At 42.8% G+C, this 26857-nt stretch overlaps 1 protein-coding gene across 26 annotated transcripts in view; it reads left to right on the top strand.

The window, feature by feature from the left end:
* Positions 1-26857, top strand: part of ptprda (protein tyrosine phosphatase receptor type Da) — a 158188-nt gene that overhangs the window by 58053 nt on the left and 73278 nt on the right. For all 26 annotated transcript variants that reach the window (XM_057344419.1, XM_057344236.1, XM_057344337.1 and 23 more), the window contains exon 3: positions 16275-16429. In XM_057344419.1, the coding sequence (XP_057200402.1) occupies positions 16336-16429 (94 nt within the window). In that variant the 5' untranslated portion in view covers positions 16275-16335. The remainder of the gene's footprint in view (positions 1-16274; positions 16430-26857) is intronic.

Raw genomic sequence — 26857 nt, 5'->3', positions numbered from 1 at the left:
TCTCTTTAATGTATTTTATACAGTTTTATTGTGCATGGAGATCCTTCCGTCTGTGACACACAGTCACGTTTATTTCATTCATCACATTTCACCCTGCGTCTGCTTTTAAACTGAATCATTAATACACTTCATGTTTTGATTGTGAATTAAGTGAATTGAATCTAGGATCATATGAGAGAGTTGTGACGCATTGATGAACCTCTGAGAACATGATATGCATCTGAACGTATCAAGTTTTTATGCTGTTATGTTGATGCTGACTGTCATATTTCATCAGTTTTCGAAAAATACTTTACTAAGAACGTCTTGGTTACGGATGTAACCTCAGTTCCCTGATGGAGGGAACGAGACGTTGTGTCGAGCCGACAGTTGGGGTTTGACTTGAGAACCTATCATCTTCTGATTATTTTGAAAAGGCCAATGAAAATTGGCGAATGAAAAGGATAAAGGATATAAAACATCCGGGTATAAAAGGAACACTGCATGCAGCATTCATTCACCTCTTGGTCTGAGGAGCCTGAGCATCCCCCGACCACTACGGTGGGCGGCCAGTGTTGTGGCAAGGAGGAAACAACGTCTCGTTTCCCTCCATCAGGGAACTGAGGTTACATCCGTAACCAAGACGTTCCCTTTCTGTCTGTCTCTCGATGTTGTGTCGAGCCGACAGATGGGGTTCCTATGGAAAACACCACAGCGCTGCGCCGCGTCACAATTACCAGTGGAGCGACGTTGACTGGCCTGGGCGAGTCAGACGTGAGCGCTAGCGCGGAATTGTAACCGTCCAGTGGAGAGGGAGGGGGTCCCAGAGCTTTTTGGAAAAAGGTGGGAAGCCCCTGCCACCGGCCGTCACAGGCGGAGGCCTAGATTCTCTAACAGCGAGAAGTCGCCCGGCACCGTAAGGGCCACCGAATTCCAGGCAGTCCGTGGACACAGAGAATGCCTGTAGGTCCCCCACCCTCTTGATGGATGCGAGCGCCACTAGGAGGCCCCCCAGGACCACTTCCAGGTCCCAGGGGAGCGCGGGCGAGGTGGATTCAACCTTCTCGCGCCCCTAAGGAACATAATTACCAGGTCGTGCTGTCCCAGAGACTTGCCACCAACTGGTTCGTGATGTGCGGCTACTGCGGCAACATACACTTTCAGTGTGGAAGGGGAGAGGTTTCTCTCAAGTCTCTCCTGTAGGAAGGACAGCACGTGCCTGATCGAGCATCTCTGTGGGTCCTCTCCGTGAGAGGCACACCAGGACGAGAAGAGGCGCCACTTAAAGGCGTATGACCACCTAGTGGCAGGGGCCCTAGCCTGGGTGATGGTCTCCACCACAGCCGGGGGTAGCCCACTCAAGATCTCCTCGTCCCGTCCAGGGGCCAGACATGGAGGTTCCAGAGGTCTGGCCTGGGATGCCACAACGTGCCCTTCCCCTGTGAAAGAAGGTCCTCCATCAGGGGAATCGGCCAGGGGAGAGTTGTTGTCAGAAGCATCAGCTCTGAGAACCAAGTCTGGTTGGGCCAGTAAGGCGCAACTAGGACCACTTGATGCTCCTCTTCCCTGACCTTGCACAAGGTCTGTGCGATGAGGCTCACTGGGGGAAGGCGTACCTCCGCTTGTCCCGCGGCCAGCTGTGCGCAAGGGCATCCATGCCGAGGGGTGCCTCGGTCAGGGAGTACCAACGCGGACAATGGGTGGAGTCCGGGGAGGCAAAGAGGTCCACCTGTGCCTGGTCGAACTGCTCCCCAAATGAGCTGGACTGCGCGGGGATGGAGTAGCCACTCTCCGCGAGGCGTCGACTGACGAGAGAGCGCATCTGCTGTCTGGTTCAGGACGCCTGGGATGTGTGTTTCTCAGGGAGCTGATCACCTGCTGACTCCAGAGGAGGAGGCGTCGGGCGAGTCATGTTAGCTGCCGTGAGCGAATGCCACCCTGATGATTGATATACGCCACGGCAGCTGTTCTGTCCGACCGGACCAGCACGTGCCTGCCCTGCACGAGAGGTTGTAGCCTCCTCAGTGCAAGTAGCACAGCCAACAACTCTAGGCAGTTGATATGCCAACGCAGGCGGGGCCCGTCCATCGCCCCGACACTGCGTGCCCGTTGCACACGGCACCCCAACCCTGCAGGGAGGCATCCGTCATCACTACGAAATGCCTTGACACCTGCCCTAGGGGGACTCCTGTCCGCAAAAAGGTCATGGAAGACCAGGGGGTTAGGGTGCGCTGGCAGAAAGGCGTGATGACCATATGCCTGCTGCCGGTGTGCCACGCTCTCCAAGGAACTCGACTCTGTAGCCAGTGCTGGAGCAGTCGCATGTGCATCAACCCGAGTGGGACCACCCCCGCCAAGGATGCCATGTAACCCAGGAGCCTCTGAAATTGTTTCAGGGGGACCGCTGATTGTCTGAAAAGCTTCAGGCAATTCAACACTGACTGGGCTCGCTCTGTAGTCAGTCGCGCTGTCATGGAGACAGAGTCGAGTTCCATACCGAGAAAGAGGATGCTCTGCACAGGGGAGAGCTTGCTCTTTTCCCAGTTGACCTGTAGCCCCAACCGATCTAGCTGCCGGAGCACCAGGTCCCTGTGTGTACACAACAGATCTCGCGAGTGTGCCAAGATTAGCCAGTCTTCGAGATAGTTCAGTACCCGCACACCTCTTTCCCTGAGGGGAAGGAGGGCGGCTTCCACGATCTTCGTGAAGACACGTGGAGACAGGGACAGACCGAAGGGGAGGACCCTGTACTGATATGCCCGCCCCTCGAAAGCGAACCGTAGGAACGGCCGATGACGAGGGAGGATCGAGACATGAAAGTACGCGTCCTTCAGGTCGTCATCTGACAGATGACAGGATGCGCTTCTGCGTGATCATCCTGAACGGCAGCTTGTGTAGGTGCTTGTTCAGGACACGCAGATCTAGGATGGGGCGCAGCCCCCCGTCTTTCTTGGGGACAATGAAGTACGGGCTGTAGAACCCGTTGGACATCTCGGCTGGTAGGACGGGCTCGATCGCTCCCTTCGCCAGAAGGGTGGCGACCTCGGCCCGAAGCACGGGAGCATCCTTGCCTCTGACTGAGGTAGAGAGGATGCCCCGAAACTTGGCCGCCGTCTGGCGAACTGGATCGCGTAGCTGAGACGGATCGTCCTCCTCAGCCAACCTGACATCCTGGGAAGCCGAAGCCAGGCTCCCAGGAACCGAGACAGGGGGACTAGGGGTACGATCTGCCTCATTGCCCCCGCAGGGGGTGGTTCGATGGCCAGCAATGCGGATCCCTTGCCGGGGGAGAGCCCCCGGGGAGGAGAACGGCTGTGCTGTTTTTCCTGCGTGGCGTTTGTGCAGCTCAACGCACTGTCTGACTGAGAGTTCTGAGGGCTGGTGTTTATACTCAACATTGCGCTTCGCCATGGCGCAACGTCGAGTTGCCGTCCACTGTCGTGTCAAGAGTGGGAGCGGCTGTAACGACCCAGAGAGACAGGAAACTCTTTTTGTGAGAAAGTGGGCGCTGGCCCCCTGGAGGAGGCCAGCAGATGGTGAGACGGGGCAGGAACCGTCCCTGTCCGATCCCCCAGCGATATCGCTGGGTTCGGGCCCGATGGTAGCTTGATCTCCCTGGGGTCCACCCCTTCAGGGCCACTTCTGCTTCCGTGACAGCTGCTGGTGGGGTGGCGGTTTCCTCTTCGACGTCCTTTTCCGGGAGGCAGCCTGAGAAGGGGGCGTGCTCAGACCCGAGATGGATGACATCTCGACGTCCGCTTCCTCCTGGGCTCGACCCCCCGAGGGAGGGAGCTCCGAGGATTCGTCGGGGTCGGATGCCGAACAGGTCGCCCTCCAATGCAGCAAGCGACATCTCATCGTCGTCACGCACTCCCGAGTACGTGACTGAGGAACAAAATGGGGTAGAACCGTCTCCTGGGGGACGATCAGACGAGCGAGACGGGGCGTGAACGGTCCGTGAGCCTGCGGCTGACGGTTTGACTCTCACAGTAGTGATCCCCATATCACCCCCAGTGCTAACCGAAGCAGATGGCACGGCCATAGCCCTTGCAGTCTCGGAGCTGGTAGCAGACGGGTTGGTGGCTGTGTCCATAAAGAACACAGCCACCCGTGACCGCTACGTCTGGATCGCCATCCACCCGCAGTGCAGGCAGGACGTATCCACAAAGGCTGCCTCAGCGTGCCGGAGACCCAAACACCTGAGGCAGACATCGTGTCCGTCCCCCTCCTCGATGAGCGCGTTGCACCCATGAGAGCAGTGGGCCATGCCACGCTGGAGAATTTTGCTCTTTTAGAAGGAAATTTGCTCTTTGCCACCTCCGGAACTGCCGAGACGCCCAGGGGAGAGTAGTTGCAGGAAGGGACTGTCCGCTGCACCACGTCGTAGATTCCAGCAGGAAGGTAGATCGTGAGATCGCAGGTAGATCAACGAAGATCTGCAGAAGATCATCAGATGCTTAGGCTCTGAAGACCAAAAGGTGAATGAATGCTGTATGCCGTGTTCCTTTTTTACCCGGATGTCCGGGGCGGAGTCGTCATGCAAATTTCATTCGCCAATTTTCATTGGCCTTTTCAAAATAATCAGAAGATGATAGGTTCTCAAGTCAAACCCCATCTGTTGGCTCGACACAACGTCGAGAGACCGACAGAAAGGGAACAATTGTTATACTGATGCACACTGCATACTTAAAATTGTATACTGTACCATAACATGATCATATTTTACAGAAGGAAAGTGAAGCCTATTTTTGAATCCTTTGCTTTCATGACAGATAAGCCACCCCCCACCCCACAACCAACTGTGCTTCAGTCAAGTGAATTGCATTGCATTGTAGGATACAGTATTGCACACAGTGGGGTTTGTTATAAACTGGACATATTGTAATAGTGGCAATCTAGTAGGCCATACTACACAAAGCTTACTATAGAAGTATTAAGAGTTGTATGGTAGTATGCTATTCCTAACACAGCCAGAGAGCGAGAGAGCTGTTCTTGAAAAATAATATACTCTGTATGTGTGTGTGAAGTGTGTATGGTGTCAGTTTACCAGAGCAGACACAGACAGGGGGTGTATGAGGTCACTTTGTTCATGAGTCTGCGGTCAGGGGACGTTCTCGCTCCAAAAACAATATCAAGTAGACGAGAGAATAACACTTATTTCTGTTCATTATTTCCTCCGTGAGTAAATGTTTCCACTCTCAAACGCTCTGCTGCTTTCTCATCTGGACTGACGTCAGTCTTAGAAACACAAACACACGGGGCAGAATGTTTCACTGCGGTCATTTCATCGGTTGATGGTTGGAAAACCTCAGCAGGTCAGAATGAGATCTGTACAAGCGTGATGAAGGTCAGACGGTTTGAAAGAAGCGAGGCGTTTGCCTTTTGTTTACAGAACTGGGGCAGGATTTGCATGCTGACAATAGCGCTAACGTGCGTTTCGGAGACTCATTTGTTCGGCGATGCAGCAGGAAATGCGTACGGCCCAACAGACGCGACGACAAAGGCTTTCCTGTGCAAGACAAAAGCGAACGTGAAAGGCAATATATCATATGGCAGAAGAGCGTTTTCATACAAAACACGGTTCATTAATTTAGCTTAACGCTCTTTTCCTCCAAGTGAAGCCGACATTTTATTATCAACCTTTTAAAAAATAACACTAATGTACTAATACATCAAGTTTGAATTGACTAAATTAGTTGTATTGTCATACATCAATACATTAGCCTTCAACATTAACAATTTCCACACTTTTTTGTCAACCCTGTTACATTCACAAAGTTTGGTTTGATGATTGCGATAGGGTTGAAGATCATTGCAAAACTTTCTAGATGTAATGGAAAGCGTTGACACACAGATCCAGAATTGTGTTGTGTTAGTTTGTGTGTCTCCTGTGACTGAATGAAACATTCCTCATGTTTTACATTACATGTCAGTAACGCTTTCACCTCGATTGAGCTAAGCCATAGTCCTGGTCGAAGCTAAGGGTTGACTGTGTAACCGGACCCATACACTGCAAAAAAATGACTTTTTGTCTTATTTTCCAGTAAAAAGTCAAAAAAATCTTGAATCAAAATGCATTTTCTTGATGAGCAAGAAACAAGTCTTGCTTTTAGACAAAACAATATGAAATTTCAGTGAATATTTGCTTAAAACTAGCAACAAAATCTGCCAATGGGGTAAGAAAAATAATCTTGAATTTAGGGAGTAAGAAAAAGGTCAACCTTAATTCAAGATTTGTATCATTTGTACAAGAAAATTAGACAAAAATACTAAGAAAGTCATTTTGTGCAGTGTAACTGTTACTGCTGGAGTGTTTTCTTGTACCTGTAGATTTTCCTTTAGGTCAGGTAGAGTTCAGTGAATGTTGTGTGTTGTCAGAGTAATTCCGTGATGATGTGGTGTGAATTATTTTGTATATTGATATGATTGTCAGTGTCTGAGATTATCACCGGATCATCTGTGTGTGTGTGTTTGCGCAGCTGTGAATGCGTCTGTGGTGTATTTACACAAATCACCTGTGTTGCTTCTTTGACTGTGAAATCATCCACATGTGCAGCACCTGCGACCGAGCCGAACTTTTGTCCAGCACTCTAGAGTTACACATTTACATGTGCAGACGCACAAACACTTAACACGCCGTCTCCTCTTCAAAACTGTGCTGTGTTAGAAAATCTCATGAAGGAAAATCCAAACAAATGACCGACCGTCCTGTAGAAACTCACTCTGATGAATCATCTGTCATCACTCTATACTCACTGCCGCACAACCTGTGTGTGTGTGTGTGTGATAATACATGAGTTAATGCTGTGGGTCTCAGATTTGTGTTGATGTAGCAGCAGCTGCTGCAGGTTGTTGGATCTCTGTTAGGTTTCCTCGAGGTTCAGTCAGTGTTTCCACTAAGACACAAAATACATTAGTTGTGTTAAGAGAAGCGTTGTGAAAGACTCAACACAATACAAAAACCAGTGAATTCATGGGTTTATTGCAGTGTCCATACCGCATGAGAAGTGTATGAATGAACAAGTCTTTTGAGTGCATTCTCATTTGATTGATACCTGGTTTACTGATTGACTGACTGACTGATGTGTACAAGACGTCGTGCAGTTTAACAGACAGATTATTATTACTTTTTTTGTAATGAGTAGTTTTTAAAAGGTGGAATAAACAGTGGTATATGCAGGGTTTTTCCTGGCTCAAAATGAGGCGGAGGTGGTGCCATCCTGATCTTGTACACACACGAAGGCCTACCGTACCTTTAAATGGCTTAAAGGAGAGGTTGTTCGAATGGTTTTACTAGATGTGAAATAAGTCTCTGGTGTCCCCAGAGTGTGTATGTGAAGTTTTAGCTCAAAATACCCAGCGGATCATTTATTATAGAATGCTGAAGTTGCCTGTTTTTGAGTGTGTGTAAAAACACACCGATTTTGCTTGCATCTCTTTAAATGTTAATGAGCTTTTTGTCCCAGCCCCCTCTCCAGAGGAGGGCGGAGTTTCAGGAACTCGTGCTGATGCGTACCGGCCAAAACAAAACATCAAAATGTCAGTAATTGTTAGTGGTGTTCAGCCCTATATGTACGAACCGGAGTCTGACACTGATGGAGAGACACAAGAAGAAGTGACAACCTTAAGAATGGAACAGGACGTTTCCGAATGGTTAGTTGTAATTTTGCAGTTATTGTGAAATGAACGTTCTTCAAGTGATCGATAAGCATTAGCATGGTCCGTCATGATCATGTATAAATCGCTGTGCAGGTGCTCGTGTGGGAATTGCAGTAATATGTCTACAGAGCCAGAGAATAAATGCTGCATGGAGGTCGAGCAGGTATAGTTTAGCGTCACTACAGTTATACTACGCTTTCAACGTTGTTCTATCATGTACTGTCACACTTACTTTATGTATTGTTTACGATAAGCCCGACAGCATGTGAGGGCAGCGTCAATAAATACAGTTAGACGCTGTACTTCTATTGTTAGCAACATTATCAATATAGCGCCATAACAAGCACATTAAGAGTGGCCATTTTGAAAGACTAATCAGCAACAATATGAGGTGTGATACTTAACGTTACTGCTTCTGCTGGATATGAGGACTGGGCACGAAGTGTTGGTATTGCTCTCGGTTTCAGTAGCAACCTCGTTGAAAGTCCAGCGTTGTACTGGCCCTCATTCGTGAAGCAGTCCGGCGTGAAATGATTGGCGGAAACGTGAAATACTTTACCGATTCTCAGCGGGACATTGCCTTCATGAATGAAATGTAACCATGCTGTTCTCTGTAACTCAGCTTGCGGGAGTCTATGGAGACAGTTATGCTGGTCGGTACATCCTAATACAGAACAACTGTAGTGCCTCCGTGGCGCAGACATTGTGTCGCTCCAGTGACGATCTAACGATGGCGACTGTTGTACTTCCCACATGGGACTGTGTCTCAGCAAATAGGGCAGATCGTCACCACTGCTGGGCGGGCTTTGCCGTTGAGTGACGACATTAATGGCAGAATTCAAATCTTTGCTTTTACCAACAGTGTTTTTGAATTACGCAAATTATTAAAAAAGGAGTGAGCACATTTTTAACTGTTTAGACTGCTTGTTTACACTGACACTGTGGACACGTATTAATGTTTTAACACATTATAAAAGTGAATTTTGCAAAATACATGCCCTTTAACCAAAGTGACTTTGACATATTAAAAGTTCTAATAAAATGACAATTATTAAGTTATATAAAACATTACTTTTATTCAACCAAACAGAAATATTTTTTAATCAAATAAAACTTTTTCAGCCCATAATAGCCAACTGAATTAACCAGTCTTACTAAATGATCAAAGCTCATTCACATCTTGCATTCTCTGCGGTTCACTTTAAATGATTCAATGATCTCTTATATTCGCTAGTGACTGAAAAGTTCAATAGTTTAAATGAATCGGTTCAAATGAGTCATTCGTGTGCGAGTCGTTCTGAACGCAATGTGCGTTCATACTGGCGAACTCGCTGTGTACAGTATACGCTGATTCAACGATCCAACTGCACGCTAAAGACATTACAATGATGGACGTCATGTTAATTTAAGACATTTAAAGAGATTAAACGTACTTGGATGCAAAACAAACAGCCGTGAAACACAGCCAGCTCTTGTTCTGCAACTCTTTTTAGCGCCTCAGTGTGCTGATAACGAAACAGCGCCTCCACTGTGGCGTAATGTCGCAACTGCAGTTACAAATGACAGTCTGTTAAATGCACGCAGCATTTCTTGTGAAGACTCACAACATAATTTGGGCGAGAGTCTGAGGCGGCAGACATTTGACGGAAAACCCCTGTATATGTGAAATATGGGCATGTATTATTGGATTATCTTGGGGTTTCTTCATTGCTATAGACGGCAACAACATTAACAAACGTGGCCCAAACGTGTCTTCCGGCAGACCTCCGCAAAGAATTAAGAACTGTTGAGTAGTTTTAATTGAATACAGTTCATATACAATAAAATATGAATATCAATGAAATATGAAATAAATAAGACATGTAATGTCTTAGGATCGTCTCAGGTTTGAACCCTTCAGATGTTTAATGTGTGTGTTTGCAGGTATTGTTTTATGACATCAAATGAAGAGAACGGCCTGCTGTTCTTCTCTCTAATGTCATTTAGCTGCGACTCTATCGCACATAATCACCATTTAGATAATAGCAGACACTTGCCGTTTTAATTACGGATGGCCTTTGAGCGGAGCGTGTACACCACCGGCTTTACTTGAAACCCAACAGCAGAGCAGAGCAGGATAAATCCCTGCGCACCGTGAGATGGAGGAGAGGTCGCGCTCTGAAGCTCCTGCAGCTATTATACAACATCACAACACGTCCACAAGCCACCAATAAGAGAACACACACACACGCACGACCTCATGGGTTTGAGTTTAGAACTTAACATGAGCAGTGAGTAGTGCTTTAACAGAATTACATAGAACAACAGAAAGCAGAAGTTGTCTGAAAACTCAATGTATGAAATCAATCACATGACATTTGTGTGTGCGCGCGTGTGTGCGTGTGTTTGATCATTTGGTAGTTGTGTGTAGAGTTACTGTGTAAAACACTCGTTTAGAAGAGTTCAGATCTTCTTGAATAAAATGTTTTCTGCAAGGACTGTGTGTACAGAAGGCTTTGAATCTTGTGTATGTTGAGCTGTAACAGGGTTGACTTCAGTATAGTTCAGATGAACTTTTCTTGTGTTGAGTGCCACAACACTGTCAGATGTTTAACAGAAAGAGAATTTCATTCTTTTTTTGGTACACAATCACTGTAACAGGGGCTGAACAACAGAACAGAACCTGAATATACATGACGAGTCGAGACTATTTTTGTATGTGGTGGTCATGAGAAAGATTGTTGCTTTTATTGTCACAGGAATAATTTGATGTGTCACAGTAATACATTTATTTCATAGAACATACTGTATGACCTGAAGACATGTTCATATATATATATATATATATATGTAATCATGAAGAATAGCTGTTATTGTCGTTGATACAGAACACAGAGCAGCAGCAGATCTGATGTTGAGAGAAATGACAGTAATAATATCCCATAATAAGAGTTATTGAGTGTTCAATCATAATTCACATCATGTGCATATAAAGAGAGGATTGCTAAACACACACACACACACACACACACACACAACCCCACAACTACCACACCACACACACACACACGCACCACACACACACACACACATGCACAACACACACTGTTTGCATAGAACAAATCTCATGTGATTTTCATCTCTCTCTCTCGTGTGTGTGTGTGTGTGCGTGCGTTTGCGTCTGCGGTGTGTGTGTGTGTGCCGTGTGTGTGTGCCGTGGTGTGCCCGTGTGTGTTGTGTGCGCGTGTGTGTGTGACCGGTGTGGTGAGTGTGTTGGTGTGTGCGTGTGTGTAAGTGTGATGTGTCGTGTGTGTGTGTGTGTGTGTGTGTGCGTGTGTGTGTGTGTCCGCGTGTGTGTGAGTGCGTGTGCGTGTGGATGAGGTTTAGACAGATGAGTAACAAGAAGAGAAAACACACTGCCATTTTCTTCTTTATTTACAAATGGCCTGCCAACACCGGCGACACGCGGCATTACTTATCTGTCAGATTTCTAGAGAGAAACACACTCAGCCCATATGTGTGTGTGTGTGTGTGTTCAGGTTTATCTTTTATTGTGGAAAAGGTGTGATTCAGCTTCATTGTGTGTGTCAGTCAGTGGTCTTCATGACCAAAGAAATTGATTATAAATCAAACTAAATGAGGTTTATGTGTTGTACAGAAGGGTTTGTGTGGTGGTTGTGTTTAGTGGTAGAGTGACGGTTACAGGATTCAATGTACAGTTTGTACAGTGTATAAAACACGTGTGTGTGTGTGTGTGTGTGTCGGGATGGAGGGACTGAAATAGAAAGCGTGGCAGCTCGTGTGACATCACTCTGCTGGTGTGGAGCACATGCCAACAGTCACTTCCGTCTGTGAACACAACACGTGTGTGTGTGTGTGTGTGTGTGTGCAGCTTTAATAAACTGAGACTTCATCCAGTCAAACATTAACACTGTCTGTTTATCCACACGTGCTTGATTTACATAATTATAATGAATTAATAATGAATTGAATTCCTTGTTTACATAGAATATATGAGTTATTATTTAACGCTGATGCGTCTTCAGTAATATTCATCATCATTAAGAGAGAATGTGCTGATTCTGCATCAGTTAAGATGATAAAGCCATAATCACGGGTAAAAATCAGATCTCTTAAACACATGAATCTACATCATCATGTGTATGAAAACACAAATGGAGAGTTATCTGGAGAAATGTTTCTCTTGTGCTGTTGACTGTTTGACTTCTTTCATAGCACTTTAAAGAAGAACATTGAAATGTGTGGCACATGTTATTTTGGAGATGGAGCATCTCAGGGCTGATGAACACACACACCACACATGTGATAGAAACCCATCATTTCATTCCTCACAGGGCTTCAGACCAAAAACATCTATGAAGAAAAAAAGGTCCCACATTGTTTTTTTAAGAGCCACACAACATGAACTAAACTTTTTAAATCAGGTACTTTCAGTTCATCTGTTGTGTGCTTGTCTCTCCTCTCATACAGTATGTTTTGCTCTCATGAAGTCTGTTTTTCCTCATAAGCGGGGCCGTATGGAATCTGCAGACTTTTTGTTAATTCTGTGCTAAACTTCTGGAAAATCTTCAGAATTCTGTGGAATAGTTGTAAATGCGATCACATTACACCATTGACATTGCCATGGACTAAATTTGTACACAAATGTAAATGTGTTGAAATAGTCTTCAAAAGCAGTGTTTCCATGCATTTAAATGCAGATGACGGCAGATTTGGTTCTACTCATGTAAAAGGAGCCAGAGAAGCTTTGTGACTGATTGATGTGAAGTAGAGACTGTTTAAACTAATAAAAGTCATATATTAGTAAAGCCTCACAAGTGCAATCGCCTGTTGTTGGTTCTTGCTGTGAACGGATTTGAAATGATCCAGCGCTTTGACGAGTAATGGCGTTTCCTGGACTCCTCTGCTGTTAGTTTAGTTTTAAACGTCTTAAATATCACATTGTTTGTCCTCGGGCTCATTCAAATCCATTACAGCCAACAGCATGTAGTAATGCGCTCACGTTGAGTGTGTATACTTGTCAGTGACGGAGATCTTATGTTTGATCAAAAGCTAATTCTCTGCCTGTTCAGTCTTTCCTATTGTTCATGATTGACCAGCACAAATAGAAATTATAAAGTGGTAAATCTGATTAAAGATATTATATATTTCAAAAAGAAATGTTTAAAAAATAGGTCCCAAACAAAGCAACTGAACAGCAGTGCTTAATGTAGATACTGTACAGCAGGATCGCTGAAGTTGCCCTGAGCACGTATGTCAAGCTGTGTGTGTGTAAAACATTACTGAAATGTTGCTGTTTTGACTGCATCAATTTAGGGATGCACCGAAACGAAAATTCTTGGCCGAAGCCGAACATGATGTGAAACATTTGGCCGAAGACCGAATAATACCGAACACCGAACATGCATTCTTTGCATTTCTTCTATTTATTAAGCTATTTTTTTCACTATTGCGCAAACTGAATAGTCGAAATGTGCTTTTTATAATTGTCTTGCTTTTCAATAAAATACAATACAACTTAATATAAATTGTGCAAAACAAAATAAATTCAAACAAAAAATTGAGCCCTCTCCCTTCATGAATAGCCTATATTAATTAGTCCTATAACTGACTGCTAAAAGAATGTTATGTAAGTTACTCTGTACCCCTACAACAAAACACTTCATTAAAAACTGTCATTCCACATTAGGCCTATAAAATAAAAATACGACTAAACTGAAACTGTTGGATTATTATAGGCTACATTGCAAAAAGATTTAAAGAAAAACAAAAACATCCAATGCAAGCAATTCTGACTGATGTCTCTCTTCCAAACTCCGCCCACAAAAGATGACTGTTCTCTCAGAAGGTGCACAGAACATACTTTGACAGGTTGTTTAGTACAGGGGACTGTGTGCACGCGACCACTGTATGATGTCACAGGATGTCGCGAGCGGCGGGGCTACTGTCAGACAGCCCGCTTCCGTCTGAAGTAAAGTTACCGACCGGTAAAGACGCTTTCATTCGGAAATCTACTTCCGTGCGGCAAGTCAAGATACCTCTGATTGCAGAACAGCAGAACATGCATCACAGCAGTCACAAGGCAGCAGCGCCATGGCATCAGTCTCATGGTGGAAGTGGGCGGAGCAAACGTTAACAAGCTACTTAGCGTTGCGGAGCGTTTCAAAATTGTAAGCTACTAGTGTCAAGTCAGTATTTAATTAAAAGGTTTTAATTGAAAAGACGTATACGTGTGTATATACTGTATATATATATATATATATATTTATGTGCATGTGTGGGCGTGTATTATACATATAATGCTTCAACAAAAATGTTAATAATGAAATGAAATGAATGAAATATACTTTATTGTCCTTAGTAAGAACACTTGCAGTGGACTTCAATAGCAATAGCTTTACTCCGACCTGATACAATAATACATAAACACACACATGATAAAACATACTCATAAAAATAGATGTTCCATGTTCAGCGGTCTGGTTGATGTTGGCACAAAGGAGTTCTTAAATCTGTTTTGTTTGTAACGAGATGTTATAAATCTTCTTCCAGAGGGTAAGAGTTCACTGTACATGAGACGGGTCATTCAAAATTATTTTGGCCTCGTTCAATGTACATAGCTCGTAGAGCTTGAATACTTGGGTAGTCATTCTGTCCAATAATCTTTGAAGTACTTCCAACAATATACAGTAGGACTTTACCGAGAGATTACCGTACCAAGTGGACAAGCTGTACCTAATAACACAGACTGAGAAACATGATTTTCCTGTCTACTCCTCATACATCCGCAAGCTTCTGAGAAATTACACTCTCTGAGAAATGTGTCCTATTGTTAACAGCTAAAAACTAAAGTGTATTCATATTTTTATTGTGTGTCTTAAAAGATGACCAGCATAAATTAAGTGCAATGCTAAAACAAACAACATTTTGAGCAATATAACATTTTAATTTATTTTTACTTAACAATCATTTAAGTATTAACCAATTTTTCATAGTACATACAGTACATGTGCTATACACTACACATCATAAACTAACATTACAAAATCAAACAAAAGCTTTTGCACAGAAGGAACACAATGATAATCAAAAATGAAACCTAACTAAATTAGATTAAACGGTAACCTAAAATATAAAAATTCTTAAAACATGCAATTAATCCTGAGGCATGTTTTATCCAGACGCTCATTAAGGAAAATGTCCGTTATCACCCTTACATTCAAAGCGAAACCTGAAAGGCTCTCTGGCCAGCAGAGTCATTCGTTTCTGCATGTGAAAGCTGCGAAGGGCTTCTTCTGGTCTTCCTCGTTCAGTGTCAGATAATCCAATAACAACCGAAGACAACTTTTACAACCGTGTACCCTTTCTCTGCCGTGACATTCGTTTACGTCTCACTACTTTCGATCTGAGACTGTGACTCCACCCACTTCCGGCATGAGACTGCCGCCATAGCGCTGCTGTGACGTGTGGTTCTGCTGTTCTGCAATCGGTCACTACTGGGCAAGTCCCTTGCTGTGTCTTTCTCTGACACTTTAAAATGCTCCACGCACACACGCACTGCCAAAATGTGCCTAAACTGCCTAAACATTTATTTAAACTGGGAATAAACAGAAAACAAGTGTAATACATCAGAATCAGAAAGAGCTTTATTGCCAAGTATGTTTGCACATACAAGGATTTGTTTTGGTGACAGGAGCATCCAGATCACAGAAACAGCAACTACAGTACACAGAGACCATAACACAATGGAATATCACTGACAGCGAGTGACATCATTTATAATCTTGTGTTATAATGAATGAAGCTGTATCTGTGTATCTGCACTCTGTGGTTTTTGCAACAAAACGGTGGCTCATCTAAACTTCTGATTGGTCATTATGTTCTTGCGCTGTCTGTGATTGGTGGTAAAACAGAAAAAATGATTTGGACGTGAACGTAATGTTGTAACGCACAACTTTGGTTCATCTTCACATTTATTTTGCCTCGTCCATGGACTGTATAATGCGGGAGACGTTGTCTCTTACTCCTCAGCGTGAGAAATGCAAGGTGTGGCGTGAGAGCGTATGAATGGCTGAAATGAGTGTGTCTCACGGTGAATGCAGGAGACTTGAGAGCCTGGAGGGACATTTAGAGAACACACCGGTGACGCTGAGCGTGGAGAAAACAGAGAGCGCTGGGCTGGCACTGAGCGTGGAGAAAACGCAAGTGCGGCACTTGTGTGGGTCAATTAAAAAAATTAATCGTAAATTTAGATTGGCGCTAGTGGCGACTTCCTCAAAAATATCACTCGCAGATGCAAATGAATATTTTTGGTTGCAAACGCGAGTGTTTTAGGCGCAATCTGGAGCGGCAGGGCTCAACACATCAGTTTTATTTCTGCTGCTTTATTCATGCCAGATGAGCCAGTAATATTATTATTAATAATATATAATCTCATGCTTGCATTTTAAATACTGTAGATCATTAAAACTCTCAGTATTATTTCTGTAAATTATGTCGTTTATATAAATGAAATGCATCATTTATATACAAATTGTGATGTGTAAAACTACAGTCTGAATTTTGTGCGTGTTCTTCAGTGAATGATAATATTGACGGTGTGATGTCATTGGTTGTGTGTTTGTGTCTCTCTGCAGGTTGTGAGAGCGTTGCAGGAGTGTTGTGAGCTGGCACACTCAGTGGGCGAGTCGTAACATCATGCCGGTGCCAAACGTTTGTGTAGCGTTACCCTCCATCAGACACTCGACGATACTACTGCTCACCGCCATCATCCTGCTCAGCAACGCCGAGGGTACGACTCACTTCACACACACACACACACACACACACACACCGTCTCTCTGTGAAACAATCCACAAAACAAACAGTAGACATGAAATCAAACAGAAACAAGTGATTTTATGGAAAAAAAACACAAATATATAATCCATGTTTATGTTATATATAATATGATTTGGTTTGAATAAATAACATGTCACTCTAAACGTGAGATAAGCAGGCAGTGTTGAGACGAATCTTTGATGTGCGTTTATAGTGCAGCTCTTTAAACACATTTAATTCAATTTTATTTGACTTCTATGGCGCTTTGCAAAGCAGCTTTACATGCATATAGAAAGATGTCGTTTTGAAATCTGTCTCATGTACAGCTGCTTTGTAACAATGAAAATTGTAAAAGCGCTATATAAATAAAGTTGAGTTGAGTTGAGTTGAAAAAGAAAATATACGGAAAATCTAGAATAAATAGCTGTAGAATAAATGATATTATTGCAGTTTTTTAAAAGTTGTATACATGTCTATGTTCGGTGAGAATCATTGGACAGATTTAGAAATCATTGATTAAAATAGGATGAATTGCACAGCTCCAGTCTATTCAATGTTTTTATCCTTCACAATAATGTCATGAATTCTCTGTATCAGCACATATTGAGATTCATTTAGGTGTCAGATGTAAATGTTAATACAGATCACAGCTGTGGGTTTCTGTCATCAGTTTCGTTATGAGATTGTTGTCAGGACAGTATTTGCACATGCTTCACGTCTGGTGTTGTGCAGCCGCTATAAACGTCAACATCTCTGAGATTCATTCACATATATGACCATTTCATCTACATGAAACACACATTCACGCTGTGTTCCTCTAGAGGTGTAATGCTGATGCGTGTTGTGTCAGAAACATCAGAAAACACACACACACACTGCAGATCTCTTACAGACACGTGTGAACCGTCATTAACATAAGAGAGAAATAAAGCAAACACAAAGTCGAATAACATCAAGCATATACAGCTGCAGAGACCATTCCAAATGTCTAGATGTATGGTGGCCATTCCAGTCCAGATCAAACCTCAGGAGTGACATAAAGTCAACCTGCAGCGATGTGAACGACTGACGAGACGCATGAAAACTGAGAAAAATCCAGATTATCACATAAAACATCATTTCTGAACTTGTTCTAAATGCATGTAGAAATATGACTTTTGTATTGCTTAAACGTGAATATGAACTTGTTTTCTTTGCTGTATTTGAGAAAAATACAGAGCGTCTTCTCTGTTATTTTCACCTGTTTCTCCGGTTTTCAAATAAATGCAAGTAGAAACAATATTTTTCTTAGAAATTTGGTTGAAATATTGTGAGTGGTTCACAGAATGACACACAAAATGATCATTTTACATAAATAGTAAATTCAGACAATTTTGAAATGGCCTCTTAATTTTTGTCGGCAGCTGTATGTAGTCACATGACATTCAAGAACCGATCAGATTTGAGGGTATGGATTTGTTGACATGAGATGTGTTAAATTCATAACGGTTTGAAGTTAAAGCGTCAAGACAGACGTCTAATGTTTAGTTTGGAAGTCTCTTATTGCAGTTTATTTTGTAAGTGTACATCATGTGATGTCAACAAAAAAATGTGTTCAACAACGGTGATTGGTCAGCTTTTGTTCTGATGCATTATGGGATCGATGTCACGTTACATCTCGTCCATCAAACGTCAAGTGACACGTCATTGGACAATTCTCCAGAGTCTGTTAGACGAGTAAAGTCATTATCACCCGCATGTTCATGAATTGTCCTCTCTGTTTGATGACTTATGAATATTCATGATGAACACGACTGCAGTTAATGAACTCTTCATCATTATTTACACACAAACACTAGTTCAGTGTTGAAATATTTACATGTACAATAGAGTAAAAGTGATTCTGTTTTACATTTTTTTATTTCATATATTTTCCATCACGTGATTATAAATGTGTATAGTAATGAATTTATTAATGGCATTGATGGTTTGTTCAGTCGCTAACAGCCATGAACTCTTGACTGTGTTCAGGGACCTGCTCGCTTGACATCCAAATAAAACAATAAAGAAAGAAATCAGAAGACGGGATCAATAATGCGACTCTTTTCTTCAGCTTCCAATGAGAACAGCAGTAATTTCACAGCTCCTGAACTGCTGTCGCTTATTACCAGATTTAATTGGCTAAACTCTTGCGTCTGTTCACGCGTGACCGTCCGGGCGGAGACGGAGGCATTCACACCGTTACGGCCCACCGGGAGGTCGCCATGGCGATGGCTGTCGAAACGCTCTCGCGCACACACATACACACGGCGTCTAAATTCCTTTTGTACTACATCCAAGCTGTATTGATGAGACAGTAATTAAATTGGCCTCTCTCTGTTTGATATAGATTTATAATCGCAACTTAAACACTCTCGTGACATTTGAGCAGAGCAAACTCAATACACCAGGGCTTCTTCATCATCTGTGACATCACAATAAAAGAAGCTCCAGCGTTTCAATGATTTCCAACTGCGTGACTTTAAAGGGACGTTAATCATACTGAGACACAGATGTCACATCGCAGATGAGATGGAAAATACCTGTAAAATATCTACATTTCCTAGAAGCCAAAGCTGTCCACTCACGTAACGCTGAATGTTTGCTGAATTAGCCCCCCACCACTCCCCACCACATGACACAGACGAATATGTGACACCTGAACCGTAGGATTGAGCTGTTTTTGTGGATCACATGACTCGAGCTGTGCTTCTATGCATGACACAACTAAGATATGACTTCATGTGAATCAGAATCTTAACCTCGGATGGACCACCCATGACTGCCCCACAGACCTAAAGACCGCCCACAATCCTATCTTAAACCGAGCTGACACTACAGGACTGTGAGACAACTTGAATTGCTACGGCGCTTACACTACGCAACAAACTTCCTTCTCATCTGTCGTCGTCTTGTCATAGCTGCGCGCATACTACATAACACACCGCTGACGAGGTGCACACACCACAAAACATTCGGTGAAGAGGCGGTCCCGACCATCAGCGAAAATATGTTTAATTTTATCTTCCTTCCTCCGTTTATATCATCTGCACTGTGATTGGCTGGATTAGTTCCACATGGCTCGAGACAGGTCCAGATCACGTTGCACACCTGCTTATACTTAACAAGTATACTTAAGAGCACCGATTTGGTCACGATCTAAAGGTTTTGTCGCAGACCTTGGAAGACCGCGACAGCTAAATCCAGCCAAAAGTCACGTAGTGTGAGCTTGCCATTAAAGACTGCCCCACAGACCTAAAGACCACCCACAATCCTACAGACAGCTTAAAGACTGCCCCACAGACCTAAAGACTGCCCACAATCCTACAGACAGCTCAAAGACTGCCCCACAGACCTAAAGACCGCCCACAATCCTACAGACAGCTCAAAGACCGCCCCACAGACCTAAAGACCGCCCACAATCCTACAGACAGCTCAAAGACCGCCCCACAGACCTAAAGACAGCTCAAAGACTGCCCCACAGACCTAAACACCGCCCACAATCCTACAGACTGCCCCACAGACCTAAAGACCGCCCACAATCCCACAGACTGGCCCACAGACCTTAAGACCGCCCACAATCTTACAGACTGCTCAAAGACCACCCAGCAGTCACACAGACCACCCCACAGCCCTAAAGACCGCCCCAAAGCCCCGACTGTGATGTTCAGTTGTGTTAATATTAGGGATGGGTATGGTCAAGATTTTAACGTTATTACTACTCTTATCGATACTGCTTATCGGTCCGGTACTTTAATGGCATTCTGATTGGTACTTTTTTGAAATAAAGATATGTCTTCTTGGGTATGGACCAGCAGAATCAGAAGGAGTGGGTTGGTTTGCTGCATCTTTAAAAACATTTCACAATCTTTATAAGGGTAATTGAATTTTACTCTAAATAGTTATGTATTTGTGCATGATTATTTTGTGTATACTTCACTGAATTATTTCAGTTCTCAGTGTAATAATGAATGTAGGCTGATTTATTTTTATGATTTATATTTCTTTTTTCTGTGCGACACGTGACGTGTTGATCTACTGGGAATAACGAATATGCATGCGCCGAAGACTAAATTCTTGGTGTTATTGCAAATTTGAAACTATTGTTGAGATAAATTGTGCAAGATAACGTTAATGTAGCAATAACACATCATGTTTTTTTTCCTGAGGACCGAAAGCAGAACCGATAAGGGCGGAGCTTATGGATGCTCCGGTCTTTCATAATTTTGCCCCGGGGCCCTTTTAATGCCAGGTTTGGGTACCCATCGCTAGATAATATGTTGTAGTCTGTTGTGTTGATTCTGTAGAGAAGTGACAGTGATTTGATGTAAAAACACATTGTGTACAGACAGCACAGCTTTAACAGGACTGCAGGTAATAAGTGAATAAAACACAGGATATTGTGCTGAAACGCTGCTCACACACGCACACGCTTCCTTCTGGCAGCTCCGTGTATTATGTGTGTGTCCCACTGTGGCATCTCACAGTCACTTCCTCTGCCATCTGTGAAACTCCTGAACCGACACGGCCGTTCTTCAGCGCACACGTGCGTGCGTGTGTGTGTGTTAGACGTGTTTTCCTTCAGCTCTACGTTATACGTTGGAAGAGGTTTGTGTGTCTGAAGACACAGAATGAGACTCATCTGTTGGAGAGAGAGAGAGAGAGAGAGCTGGTGTCAGGTTGATAAATGACAGAAATCTAAGTGTGAAGACTGTAGGCTAAGAAAAAACGTCCAAGCGAGAAAGAGAGGGAGAGAATGAGGGAAAGAATCATATGGAAGCCAATTCTTCAATCTCTCTCTCTCTCTCTCTCTCTCTCTGTGTGTGTGTGTCCAGTTCTTCTGTTTTCTGCTTTTCTCTTGTTGTTTGCCTCTCCAAAACAACAGAAAGAGAGATGAACTCTTGATGTGAATTGCTGACGTCGGTGTTCATGAGTCTCTTGACATATATTAACATTGATTAACCTGCTAATGTGTGTGTGTGTGGGGGGGGGGCACTGGTTCTCTATTTGTTTCTTTTAATAAACACAAACATCATTTTATTTTACAGTGGCCGTCCTCCAGGTGCAGTCATTTTTCTTATGACATTCATTAACTCAATTATGTTCTCTTCATCTGTTCATTAGATTGGTGTGTGTGTGTGTGTTCATGTTTGTATATCCCGGTGGGGACCTAAACCTGAATGCACACCAACACATGGGGACTCGTGTCACTGTGGGGACCAAAATTGAGGTCCTCATGGGCACAAAAGCTTATAAATGGTACAGAACAATATTTTTTTAAAATCTAAAAATGCAAAAAGTGTTCTATGATCTTTAGGTTTAGGGATAGGGTTAGGGGTAGGGGATAGAACGGAGATAGTAAACCAGACATGTGCGTGCGCGTGTGTGTGTGTGTGTGTGTGTGTGTGTGTGTGTGTGTGTGCACAGCCTCATGGTCCAAAACTGCGGTGTAATGATGAGATGTTGACACTTGAGCTTTCCAGATTTACTCCCTGTTCATACTGTTCTAGAGCTTATGATGTAGGATTTATTTCTTACATTTCAAGATGAGTGTTTAACACTTATTAAACTCTTAACACATCACCACAGTACTACAGTACGAGTTTGTGAAAACACTAGGGATGTGCAAGACTAGTCGTTTAAACGGTACAGCTCCTACTAATCGACACTGAAAACAACAGTTTAAAGACATTTTAAATAACATACTAAAACAATATGTTTGAAAAAAGAATTATGAATCGTTTTTAAAAGTGTATCAGGAACGAAATGTTCTAGCATGCGTTTCCTTTGTGCCAATGGCAGCGCGCTGAGAAACGACCACTTTACAGACGAGTTGTGGGGGTGTTTTGAAGGAGGGAAACGGGCAGGTTTATGTCATAATAATAATTTCACTGGAGCCATGCGTAACCATACTGTATTGGGTTCTTATTGCCGCGATGCAGAAAACGCAGACGGAAGCGCAGAATGCAGACATTAAACGGAACTGTAGATAATGATCTAAAGCTACATACAGTTATGATAACAATTGCTAAATTGTAAATCACAATATTTTCATATTTAAAATGCATGAAAGACGGATTGATGTTATTTGATGAAAACTGAGATGAGAATGTCTCATGCTCAAAAAAGCACTTGAATAAACATGATCGCTTAGCACTGTTATCTGTGTGTCCTTGCAGAGTTTGCGCAGACTCCGCAGACGGAGTTATTGTTCACAAACATTGAGCCGACTTTCATCTGAGCATAATGCTTCCAATTCCTCGACAAGAACATGTAAAATAATCTTAACATCACAATCACTCGAGTGTTTGGCCTGTGTATGTTCTATAAATGAGCTAATATGGGCAGTCTTTTTTTGTTCGCTCTGCGCGAGATCAAATGTGTTCTGTAGCTTGTTCTGTACTTTTTGTCCATTGCTTTCTTTTTGCTTTTTCTTTTACAAACATTGGTTTGTTTTATAAACAAAAAACATGATATAATGTATCTTGTTTGTTGATATAGGCCGCCCACCCTAATTATAACTTGTTTTTAAATTGCGACACACAAAAAAGCAATGTTTTTCTCATTCAACATTGTTCAAATAAACAAATAATGAAACATTCGTTCTTAAGCTTTTAATTAATTGTTGAGAAATATTTTAAGTTTCATGATTTCAGTGAAATATATCATCTGATACAGAAAGAAATACTGTTTTTCAATCATTTTACACATACAGTACATGTGAATGTGCCGGTTGGTTGTGTGGTATTTGTCCCGCCCCTCATTCCAGCAATTTTCAACTTTCTGCGACCAGAAAGAAAACAAAAACAAAATGAATGTGAAAGAGTGACGGCCCCGTGCTGAGTGTGCCATAAAACATGTTAAAGCGTGGTGCTTCCATTGTAAACAAGTGAAAAATGAAGGCACGCTGACCTCAGATAAAGAGCTTTGGAGCAAGAGTTGTGCTTTTCATTTCACTGGACACTCTGTTCCCGTCATCATACCATGTCCTTGATCCTGCGATGAGGTAAATATTTGTGAGGACACACACACATGCTGTGACAGAATGAAAGAGCTGTTTTATCTGAAGATTTGTTTTGATAAACTCTTGATAGATGTTCAGAACTGTGAATGTGTCTGAAGAGTTTTCATTAAATGAATCAACAGTGAAACATGTAAAACTGTCTACAGAACAACATCACTCCACATCAGCGTGGGCAGTGAAGTGACAGTCACTGTTGCCTAGGAAACCAGGTGATGTCGGTGACCTGCTGCTTGAGTCAGAGTTCTGGGGCCCGTTCTTCGTACATCGCTTACTACATCCAAGATCAAATGAAATATCCGAGATGACCTAATCCCGCTAATCGTGATCTGGATAATTCAGTTCTTCGAACGCACCTCTTGTGTATGATTAGTATATCTGGATTTAATTGGAAAGGCAGCATATATCGGTAGAAGAACTAGTGATCAGCAGCGCTGCTATTGGCTGGTTGTTACGTCAAAAGACGTAGTTACATCCATAGTTTTTTTACCGCTGCTTAAAGATTATGACAAATTTTAAAACCTTATTAAAATGTCAGGAACACTTCAAACGATGCACAGACAGATTACTTTAAGAGATATGTATTACATTTTGATGCAGTTGTAAACTGAAGTTGTATATTTTGATAAATTAACTTTTTGTTCTTTTTTTATAAATGATCTTTTTTAATGGTTAATTGCAATGAGATGGTGTTTTCCCCACAAAATAAAGTGTTTCATACCCATTAGTGTTCACTGCATGGGATACTGAGGAAAGTGTCTGGAGGACTGTCCGTTTCAATAACATTTCTTAAATTGGATTAACGCAGTTGCAGGAGTTCACATCATCTGAAAGGCTTTTACATCTGCTGAGTCTGCACAGAAAAGTGGTATAGATAGTGTAAAATATGGTTTTGTTGTGCTACTTTATTGCTTTTAATGTATTGTGAATTTTTTATTTCACTCCACAAAAGGCACAAGGCACATCCATGTGTAAACTTTTTAAAGTCTTTTAACGGTTGGATATATGCAAATTCAAAAGCCAGAACTTCAAAACATTGACCTTGACAATATAAAGAACACAAACCTTAAACTGGAGATTTCATTTGAAAAAGATTGGAGATCTAAGTAACTATTTCTATATTGTTTACGGACCTATCATCTCTTATTGCAGGTAAAAGATGACACTGATGCCTCCCTATTATCCACGGAGATTAAAAGTAAAATGCATGTGGGCATAATGCATGTTTGTGTTGCTTTTTATATAAGAATAATAAAAAACTGTATAGCAAAAGTGATATCTCATGAAGCTCAGTCTGTAGTGGTTTAGAGATCATCATTAGGCTGTACCTCCCTCACAGGTCTCCTCTGTTTTCTGATGATGTGTGTAGTGTAGCACATGACACAGTACAGGCCCTGTCAGGCACGTCTGAGACACTGAAATCCTTCATTCCTGTCAGTTGCCCAAAGGTCATTTCATGATCCTGACCTGTCTAGGGCTGCAGTGTAACAGGTTTGGGTCAGGGAATGGTGTCTTCATCATATATGTGACTGAAGATTGTTGACTCGTGCAGGTTCAGCTCATTCTGCTTCAGTGCTGGTGATACTGTAGGTGTACATTAGGTCACACACCATCTAAGAGATTAATCAGTCAGCTTCCTTATTGATTCAATTACTTTTTGCTTAATACTATTACTAATATTAAAATGAATATTACCTGCAAATATCATAATTTATTTTCAGAAAATAACACGAGGCCTCAGAGGCCTATGATGCAGTCTACGACATCAATCAAGACACATAATGCTCATTGACATGATCATGACTGCAGAATCTTTAGTTCCCTTATATCATATTAATTAAGAAATTTGAAATACCACAAATTTGCAAATGGCAAAGACGACTGCATTTTTTATAAATCCCCCATATCATATGCACTGTCTGAGCTTTTATATCTCTTTTTTATATGCGAATATCTCCTTTACAAGAAAAAAAAAACAATATTTTATTTATTCATTCATTTATTTCGGTCCTCACAGAAGACTTTTCACAAAAATTGTTCTAAATATATTATATTACAAAAGCAAAACATTGCGTTAATTACATGTTAAATTCGCAAAGCTCGTTCTATTAATCATGTACCTTGTACAACAAGTTGCTTTTGTATGAATGAAGCCGATTTGACTGCATCATGACTGCGATCTAATCCTGTTTACATGAAATAAGCCTGGTTTAAGCTAACGGACCTGTTGCTAAAACACCAAGTCCAGGATGAGCGTCGAAGAACCGAACAATCCAAGATCATGCGAAATCGTCAACAATCAAATCCAGTTAACTGAGTTAGCGAGGTACGAAGAACGGGCCAGTTTGACTGTCAGGGCCCAGTTTTGACAGTATTTCTCCAGCAGGTGTAGGTGTTGCTGTAGACCTTCGGCGGTGTCTGACAGCAGCACCAGATCATCAGCATACAGAAGACATTTCACCTCGGAGTTGTTTAGCGTGAGACCGGCTGTTGCAGATTGTTCCAGTAACACGGCTAACTCATTGATATAGAAGTTAAACAGAGTTGGACTCAAGTTGCATCCCTGTCTTACTCCGCCCCCTGAGAGAAAAATTCTGTTCTTTTATCGCCAATTTTAACTCCGCATTTGTTTTCTGTGTACATAGATTTAATGATGTCATAAGCTTTTCCACCTATGCCTGATTGTAGAATTGTATAATATAGGCCGTCATGCCCAGAAAGATAGAGAGAGAGACAGAGACAGAGAGAGAGAGAGAGAGAGAGAGAGAGAGAGAGAGAGAGAGGAGAGAGAGAGGAGAGAGAGAGAGAGAGAGAGAGAGAGAGAGAGAGANGAGAGAGAGAGAGAGAGAGAGAGAGAGAGAGAAAGAGAGAGAGAGAGAGAGAGAGAGAGAGAGAGAGAGAGAGAGAGAGAGAGAGAGCAGAGAGAGAGAGAGAGAGAGAGAGAGAGAGAGAGAGAGAGANGAGAGAGAGAGAGAGAGAGAGAGAGAGAGAGAGAGAGAGAGAGAGAGAGAGAGAGAGAGAGAGAGAGAGAGAGAGAGAGAGAGAGAGAGAGAGAGGAGAGAGAGAGAGAGAGAGAGAGAGAGAGAGAGAGAGAGGAGAGAGAGAGAGAGAAAGAGAGAGAGAGAGAGAGAGAGAGAGAGAGAGAGAGAGAGAGAGAGAGAGAGAGAGAGAGAGAGAGAGAGAGAGAGAGAGAGAGAGAGAGAGAGAGAGAGAGAGAGAGGGCGAGAGAGAGCACGCGAGAGAGAGAGGGCGAGAGAGCGAGAGAGCGAGAGAAGGAGAGAGCGAGAGATAGCGAGAGAGCGCGAGAGAGAGAGAGCGAGAGATAGCGAGAGAGCGCGAGAGAGAGAGGGCGAGAGAGAG

Source organism: Triplophysa rosa, linkage group LG1 (genome assembly GCF_024868665.1).
Source record: "Triplophysa rosa linkage group LG1, Trosa_1v2, whole genome shotgun sequence".
NCBI lineage: Eukaryota > Metazoa > Chordata > Actinopteri > Cypriniformes > Nemacheilidae > Triplophysa > Triplophysa rosa.
The sequence above is the reverse complement of the archived record's forward strand: the minus strand, read 5'-3'. Positions and strand labels throughout refer to the sequence as shown.